Source organism: Hipposideros armiger, unplaced genomic scaffold, assembly GCF_001890085.2.
Source record: "Hipposideros armiger isolate ML-2016 unplaced genomic scaffold, ASM189008v1 scaffold_165, whole genome shotgun sequence".
NCBI lineage: Eukaryota > Metazoa > Chordata > Mammalia > Chiroptera > Hipposideridae > Hipposideros > Hipposideros armiger.
Genome location: NW_017731515.1, coordinates 3,213,542 through 3,222,766, shown reverse-complemented (window position 1 = coordinate 3,222,766; position 9,225 = coordinate 3,213,542). Strand labels below are relative to the sequence as shown.

Sequence of the window (9,225 nt, the reverse complement as noted above, 5' to 3'; positions counted from 1 at the left end):
CCCCACTTAATATAATTTATCTTGGAATTTTAGTTTAAGCTGAATATTAAGCATTGCAAAGAAATGGCATTTACCTAAGTTTAATAGTAACACATTAATATGTTTTTTCTATCTGTGAAAGTAAAAATGAAGCATGTATTTTAAAATTATATAATTATAAGTAAAGGGTTTTATTAAATACTTATTTGTATAGAATTTCTCCTTAATTCTAGAATCATTCTACTTAGGCTTCTTCTTGACATGATAGTAAAATTTCATACTATAATATAGATTTACACAATATACTTGCTTCCTTTTAAATATATATTATTTTAATTTGCATTGCAATTATAAAAAAGTACTTTGGAGACTAATTTATCTTCATAGATTATACAAATAATATAATCAATTTATGGAGAATATGTTTAGACTACATAAGAGAAAGGCTTAGGATATACTTTATTCAATCATATATATGAAATTCATGTTTATGAAATTGAATTTCTTCTCATGTGCCCAGCACTGTTCTAGATGCATCCATTCATATGTAAAATCTTAGTGATAAAGAAATCTTATCAGCCAAAGTGGTCTTTTAAGGGCTTATGTTAGTCATGCTTTCACTTGGTTTTTATTACTAAATTCCTAAAAATTATCAAGATTAATGAGGTTTTATTTATTATGAGAAATTGATAGAAGCCCCTTCTTAAATTCTCAAATATTAAGAAGAGTTTATAAGCAGAGATACATAATTTTAATTCAGTTTACCTGTTCCATTTTGGAGTGTTAGTCTGATGTGGCTGTGTGATAAAAGGACATGATAACATGAAGTGGTTTGGTGGGAATTTTGTCTCCCTAACAACTGCTTCCACTGGGTAAAAACTGAATAACTTTTTTTTTTCAGATTCTAAGGTAATACAGTTCTCCCTACCACTGGACAGTTTAATCTTAAATGATGACATTTTGTTATTAGATCATTTGCCTAAATGTAGTCTAACTATAGAGGTGAAAACCACTTCATCTTTATTCTATTTTGTCTTTGTTGTAGAATATTCGGAGTTGTGCTGGTCTTTTTGGATGTGTCCTTCATCATTGCAGACCAATTCAGTTTTAGCTCAAAATATATTCATTGGGACTATCATAAAGTTTCTTTATCTATTGCTTTATTTTTTCTAATGGATGTTCTTCTTCGAGTATTTATAGAAGGGTAAGTTTGATTAATTTTTTTACACACACATAAAGCTATTTTGTACTGCTACAAGAAGCATCCTAAAATAATTACCAGGTCAATCCAACCAAATGTGTCCCTCTTTATCAAAATAATTCTCCTGGAAAGCATGGTCCACAAGAGAAACAACAATCCAGATCCCACTTTCTACTAGATTGGGCTTTAATATTATTGTTGCAACTGGCACTCTAAGTCTTTGACAATGTATTCTAGATGATTTCTTCAACATGGAAGCTTAAACACTTTGCAAAATGGAGCCAGGAAGCTAATGTGTCAACATGTACATTATTAAGAGGAACATGTATATGAAGTACTTGTATAAATATTAATACTTTCATTAAGAATTGAATCTAAATAAAAGCTGACAATATATTAAATACTAGATAATAGATCATGAAAAACCCCCTCCCTCAGTTAACATAAAAAGTTTTGTTAGGGTCCAGAGGAGATCTGAGGCATGCTCAAACCATCAGCAACGCTTGGTACTGAGGCAGCAGCTGATTTCCTCTGCTTGCTGCCTTTCTGAGTAAGGTGCATGGAGTGAGCTAAGTCTTGGAGCTGGATTGCTGTGGAAGTCAGGAACTCCCAGCCTCACTTCATCCAGAGCATTTCAGAAGGCAGCTTGTCTCCTCCCTGCTGAACTTCTATCTTCATGCTTTTGAGTTAAGGATAGTTGCCCTCTCCCAGGTTACTCAGAGCCTGAAAGGGGCTAGCTCAGAATTGGAAGAAGCTTTCCTTGGAGCACCAGTGCCCATGGCTGAAGGAGCCAGTGCTGGGAAAGAAGGTGCAGTGGATAAAAGTTCAACTTTACTAATATAAAAATAAATTTTAAAAAATAGAAGTTCAATTTTGCTCAGGGGAGGCCACACCAGCCCACTGGGATTTCACTGTGGGTACAAAGCCAGGTGATAAGTTTTCGGGGCAAGGTAATGGAACCCTCTCCCTGTCACAAGTTCCTCTTGTACACTCTTCACAGCCCCAGTTGCTCTATGGCTGTGTCTGTCGTGTTCAGCATCCATTGCCCAGTAGCACTGCCCAACATGCCACCTTTCCCTCACACTGCCCCACGTGCCACCCTTCTCTATATGTGAAGGCAATGCTTGCCTCTTGTTCAGTGGTTTGGTTATATCCCATACTATCCTTAAACTGCCATGTTGATGCTTTTGTCATACATATGTATAAAATAATGAATATGAATGTTTTCCCCTTAGTCTAGTTTAGTAAATGAATTTTAAATAATTCATTGAAGTAGAATTCTTAATGAGAAGGAGTCAAATAAGTTGTGCTCTTAAAACGTCCCTTTCTCTTCTTTGGGAGGCATAAACTTCTATGTTTTATTTTATATTACAGGATACAACTGTATTTTGCTGATATACTAAACTCCTTAGATGCTCTCATTATTACGGCGACTCTAGTGATTGATGTCATTTATTTTACTTATGACATGAAATTTGTTAACTTTAGCACCAGGTAAGAAACATATGATTACCTTTCTTAAGGATTTTTTTTTTCATTTTCTGTGGTTCTCATTCTGTGTAATCTTTTTAACTCTGATTATGCCGTTTTGTGCCAAATAAGCAGCTTGGAAATGAAATGTTTAGATAAATTTCCACATACTTGGAAACTAAAGGATTGGTGGGACCCACGAAGGGTGAACGCACTAAGAACCTGTAGTTGAATGAGGAAGATAGAACACCCAAAGAGGAAACTGGGGAGTTTGCCTCTTGTACTAACTTCAACTTCTCTTCATTTTTAAATTCCCACTAAACTGCAGTTTGAGCTTCAACCGCAAATTCCTTACACATGAAATTTCGAGGTTTTTCCTATCACCAAGAGAATATTGGCTTAAGCATATGCAAAATTTGAGTGACTCCAATGATGATTGTGCTAAAAAAAAAAAGCACAAGTGGAACAGAAAACAAAGTGACATGGATAACAGTACAGAAGTAGAATTTGCAGCATAGTGTTATCTGCAATGAAGAAAGCTGCGGCAATAGAATTGTTAGGGATCAGGAAACTAGAATGTATCTGAGACACTGATGGCTTTTTTCCCCTTCTTCTTCTTATTCTGGCAATGAGGAAAAGAAAAACAAATGTGTACTGGGATGTAGACGTTATGTGGCTCACTAGGCTTATTCATTAGTCAAATACCTTGCACTCCAGCTTTCTAGGGCTTTAATTCAGGTCTCCATGAAACTTGGCATTATTTGATAGGCTTTTGGAGCTGTTTGAAAACAACTGGAGCCTGTATGGTCCCCTGACTGGCAACCTCAGCATCACCTAAGAGCTTGCTAAAAATGCAGGAAATAAAACACCTCAAGTCCCATTCTAAACCTACTGAATCAGTACACACACTCAAGTTAGAGCAGCACTAGTTCAAACCATTAGTTCTCTGCTGTTGTGTTTCTTTCTGGTGGTAGGCGAGACATCAGCTAGCATATTTGGAAAGTATCTGAATCTACTGCCTGCCTGATGTGTGTTAGCAGCTGTAGTAAACCTCTGTTATAAGTGGGAGTAACAAAGCTGAACAAGAACCTCAGTGTGTATTGATGGAGAAAGAGTGAAAAATACTCATTTTAAACCACAGAAGTTAAATCTATAAATTGTAAAAGTCTATCATACAACTATTTCACTAAACCAGTTTCTCAACCTAAGCACTACTGATATTTTGAATCAGGTAGCTCTGTGTTATGGAGGCTGTCCTATGCATTGGTGGTTAGCAGGATTCCTAGCTTCTACCCACTAAATGAAAGTGGCACCCCCTCACACACAGTTGTGACAACCGAAAATGTCTCCAGACATTGCCAAATACCCCCTAGGTGGATGGGAGGCTTGGGTGGGGGTGAAGGGATGCAAAATTGCCCCTGGTTAAGAACCACTGCTCTAGACTTAGTTCATATTGACAAAATCCTATTTCTGAAGCAAAACTGAATGTTTTAAATTTATTGTTAGATTGACTACTATACTTCGACCTCTACGACTTATCATTCTGTTAAGAATTTTTCATCTGATTTATCAAAAAAGACATCTTGAAGTGCTGACCAGAAGGATAGTAAGTAGGCAAAACATATTTATGATTTTTTAAATGTTGTATTTTGAAAAATACTGGCAAGCATTGTGGATATCTGTATAATGTTACTTTTATGTTAATTTATGTTTCACAAATTAACGATTGTTTTCAATGCTCAGGTTTCTGGAAACAAACGACGATACACCAAAGATGGATTTGACTTAGACCTCACTTACGTTACTGGTTTGTGAAGTTTATTTGTTGATTTACTTATATTAATTTCACATTTTTCTGTGTGTAAGTAATTATGTGTTTATTTTGTTCTTGCCTTGTCTAACCCATGTTCTTTCAAAGTATTCTTTATCCCTAAAGATATGTGCCACTATGGTAGTGCGACTTATTTGTAGTTTAATTCTGACATTTTTTCCATTGTCATCTCAAATCAGGACTACTTGGTTATAGTACAGGAAGTTGAATGGATTTTCAGCTGACTTCATTTGTTTGGTTTAGAACTTATTGAGTTCTATTAGTGACTCTGGGTCCCAAGGATTCTAGAGAGACTGTTCTCTTCCTCAAGTCTCAGAGAATAAGGCCATTGCTTTGTAGAGCTCAGGTTTCTGAGTCAGGAGCATTAGAAAGCATCCTGGGAGTTCCCACCATCACTGGAGCCCAGGTCTCTCATTTTTCTTTGGTGTTTAAATAAGAAATAAATTCTCATCGCAGGAGGAGCTCCAGACTAAGGTCAACACAAATCTGTCGCATATGGTTAGAACCAATTGAGTTAGGAACACCATGCGAGTTTAATGATCATTATATTGGATAATTTAATATGTTATCTTGATTTTCCTGAGGGTTAGTTACCTTTTATTTTGGTATTCTCAATCCTGAAAGTTTCTTTTTTTTCTTTATGAAACAGGAGTCTTATTATATGTAAATTAAGTTTTCATATATTGTTTGATATCTATAATGACTTTCGTAATAGTGACTATTTTGACTTCCAGATCGTATCATTGCCATGTCATTCCCATCTGTTGGACAGCAGTCTTTCTATAGAAATCCCATGAAGGTAAGAGTATTTATCTAGCAAATGCTCATATTTCTCATTAAACATAGACTATGGAATCATAAGTTTAACATTAGCCCAGAGATGGAAGTATTCTCCTAAAAACTTACCCTGTCAAGTAAAAAATTATAATGGATTGGTATCAGTTAGCTTTAATCCATATTTTTGCATATATCAGTAGTTCCTTTTATTGCTGACTTGTATTTCATTGTATGTAGATACCACAAGTTGTTTATTATTTCTCCTATTAATGCACATTACCTTTTTGTAATGTTTTCCTCTTAAGACCTAAGCACCAGAGAGACCCACTGTGAACAATTTCTCTGCTCTTTTCCACATCAGTGAATTGTATTATCATGTACCCATTTCATAATCAGAAATCATGTTCTCTGTTTCTCTTTTTCTTTCCTGTTTTTTGATTCTCACTTTTGTCCAATTTTTCTGATTTTTTCTCTTTGGGATTCATTCTCAGCTTCAGACTTCATTTGTGGACTTCTCTACATGATGATTAGTTTACCAGTTTATTATAAAATGATGCAACTCAGGACTAGCCAGATGAAAGAGATCAATAGGGCAAGATATGGGGCAAGGAGTATGGATGTCCCATGCCCTCTCCTAGCACCTCCACTTGCTCACCAGCCCAGAAGCTCCTGTAGTTCTCCTTTAAAACTGTCTTGCCTTTTCTAGGCCCTTTGAATTTCCATATAAATTTTAGAATCAGATTGTCAGTTTCCACAAACATACACACACCCTTGTTGGCATTTTAATTTGTGTCATATTGACTATATAGCTTAATTTGGGGAGAATCAACACTTAGAAATATTGAGCCTTCTAATCCATAAACATAATATATTTTTCCATCTACTTAAGTCTTCTTTAATTTATTTTAGCAATGTTTTCACTGTATAAGCTGTGCATGTCTTTTATTAGTTGTATTCGTACTTGATGGGTTTTGATACTATTTTAAAGATATTTACATTTTTTTCACTTTCTAATTATTTGCAGTTGATATATGTGAATATAACTGATTTTTGTATATATTTCCAGTACCCTTCATAAATTCACACATTCATTTTAATAATTAATTTGTAAGTTCCTTGGGATCTTTATGTATACAATCATGTGATGTTACTACTTCCTTTCTACTTTTTCTTTCTTCTTCTTTCTTTATTAAATTGTCTAGGACCTCCACTGTAATGTTGAATAGAAGTGGTAAGAGTGGGCAGACTTGCCTTGTTCCCAAACTTAGGTAGAAAGAATTTGATATTTTACTATTAGAATGATGCTTTCTAGAAACTTTTTGTAGCTATCTTTTATTAGATTAAGAAAGTTTCATTTTGTTTCTAGTTTGCTAAGAGTTTTTAGTCATGAATTGGTGCTAAATATACCAGATACTTTTTTGCATCTATTGAGATAAACAAAATGTTTTTCTCTGTTTTTCTGTTGAGATTTTTAAATGTTAAACCAACCTTTTCCTGGTATAATCCCTCCCCCTTTGTTCTTAATGTAATGTTTCATCCTTTTTATATATCACTCTTTGCTAACATTTTATTTGGAACTTTTGTATATGCTAATGACAGATATTGACCTTTAATTTTTCTTTCTTGAAATGTCCTCACAAGCTGGTCTACAATGACCTTAGCTGGAGTGTCTGGGGCAACTCATATCTGTTCCACATGTCTTCATCCTCTATTAGGTTTGACTGGATGTGTTTTCATGGTGATGGCAAAAGGCAAGAGCTAAAGTAGAATCTTACAAGGGGTTTTGCAAGCCCCTGATTTGTGTCGCCATATTGACCAAATCAACTCAACATCATGAAGCCCAATATTAGAATGAGAGGGCACTTCCAGGTGGATACAGGGAAGGATAAAGAATTGGGCCCATTAATGGAATCATTCTAAGGCAGGGAAAATTTTCTATATATACAAAAAATTTACAAGCAACAACTAATACATATTCAGAGACTTGAGACTTGGGCCGTCCTATAAAATCCATTTGTAAATATTCCAAAAGGCCTTGAGGACGAGGGTCTGCACCATAGCTTACTCAGATTTGCTATTTATAAGTAAGACATGATTCTACCATGCTTTTCACAAATTTTGAACAGTTTTCAAAACCACTGTTTATTGTGGAAACTACTTTATCTCTTCTATAATGAGACTGGTTATGGAGTAATTTGATCAGGGTCCATTGGATAGATCATGGCACTTCAGGGCAGCCATCCTCAAATTGCCAAAATCCATCTTTATGGATGAAGCTTCCCCTGATTGTCAATATTGCTTTTCAGTAGATTGAGCTGATAAGTGAGTTAATTAGAACTTGCCTAAATTGAGACAATTTTCTTTTGTAGTTTTGGTGACGATAAATATCAGTTTAGTAACAATATTAGCTGGAGTGTTTTTAAAAAGCCAAAAAAAGCTTCATTAAGCTTGCAAATCAAAGCAAATACATTACTCTTGGCTTCTAGAATGGTCTCTAAACTATTGGTTTCTATCAGTTATTACACTGTTATCTCCTTAGGATATTGATGATGTCCTAATAAGTCATTGATTCCTTTACCATTTTTAATCAGCATATCTGAAGAAGAGGTGATAAATCATCTGTTTTCATAAAGCCCACAAATCATAAACCACCCCAAAAGCATATCTACTGTTCACAGTAATATTTACTTTCATCTTTTGGTAGAGTGCAGGCTCAGATCTGAGCTACCTGGGCAGACTAAGAATGAGGCAATGAAGCTGCTTCAGTGGTTGCATGTTCAATGATAACAGCACATCCTGCACAGAGTGTGCCTTTATTGTTTTTAAGATAAGAGCTATTTACAAACTATTCTAAATCAAGGTTGACTAAAAGGTGCAAGATTGAGATCTGGGCATACTGAACTCCTGAGAGAATGCTAAACAGTCATGTGGTTCCCTTTCACTCTTAAGAAGGAATAACAGGGCAGGGTTATCTTTTGAACAACACTGAATAGTAATATGCAGAGGAAATGGTAGAATTTCACAAGCGGTAAATTTGCTAACAGAAAAGTGTCAAGTTTTACTAAAAGAAGCAAGAATTATACAGCTGTGGAAGTGGGGAAGCAAGCACTATGTTGCAAGTGTCAAGTTTGGCCAGTGCTGCCACCATGTGCAAGCAAGGAGGGTGTTCCTTCACCTCCAAATCAAGGAATATGCCGAGATAGACAATAGGTTTCTGGTGTGAACTATTCTGCTTAGTTAATATTTGAGTCAATTTTTTGCGAACAGAAAGAAGGATTGGGCACATGTAGGAAACCCAAAAGTGGAGGTTGTGGCAAAGGGCTTCCAAAGAGTAGAAAGCATTTTCCACTTTTGCATCCCCAGAGTTTCAGGAATTGTAAACTTAGTAAGCCCATGCAAAGGCTTAGCTACTGAGAAAAATGAGATACTATGTATATTGCCTATAGTCCTAAAAATATTCTTAGTTATTTTCTAGTTTTTGACCTTGGTATAATTGAATATTCTTCATCCTGGTTAAGGAGAGAAAATGTTCATCTGGTGACAGATCGTGATCCCTCAAAGTGTAGTTTCTTAACAGAGTTGAAGTTTTCCCTAGGTATTTTATGTCTCTGTTCAGCTCATTTCGATAAGAGGTAACTGGAGTCTTCAGGTAAACTACTTAGATCAGAAAACAGCAGTAAATTGTTTACATATCAAGCCAAAGATGGACTCATGGAGAAAATGCAAATCCTGAAGATTATTTTTTAGACATTTAGAGAAATGTGAAGGTGATTTAAGAAAATCTTTTTATTAGTTTCAGATATACAAAACAATGTAATAGTTAGACATTTACACCCCTGACAAAGTGATAACTCCCTCTCCCAGTCTCTATTACACCTCTGACATCATATATAGCTGTTATAATTCCATTGACTCTATTCCCTATGTTGTACTCCACATCCTATGAATATATATATATATATATATA

At 35.2% G+C, this 9,225-nt stretch overlaps 1 protein-coding gene across 1 annotated transcript in view; it reads left to right on the top strand.

The window, feature by feature from the left end:
* Positions 1–1,136: 1,136 nt before the first annotated feature.
* Positions 1,137–9,225, top strand: part of LOC109387666 (phosphatidylinositol 3,4,5-trisphosphate 3-phosphatase TPTE2-like) — a 45,242-nt gene continuing 37,153 nt past the window's right edge. Inside the window, exons 1-6 of the mRNA XM_019651748.1 lie at positions 1,137–1,183; positions 2,555–2,674; positions 4,157–4,256; positions 4,394–4,457; positions 5,216–5,286; positions 8,908–8,941. Of these exons, the coding sequence (XP_019507293.1) occupies positions 1,152–1,183; positions 2,555–2,674; positions 4,157–4,256; positions 4,394–4,457; positions 5,216–5,286; positions 8,908–8,941 (421 nt within the window). The 5' untranslated portion in view covers positions 1,137–1,151. The remainder of the gene's footprint in view (positions 1,184–2,554; positions 2,675–4,156; positions 4,257–4,393; positions 4,458–5,215; positions 5,287–8,907; positions 8,942–9,225) is intronic.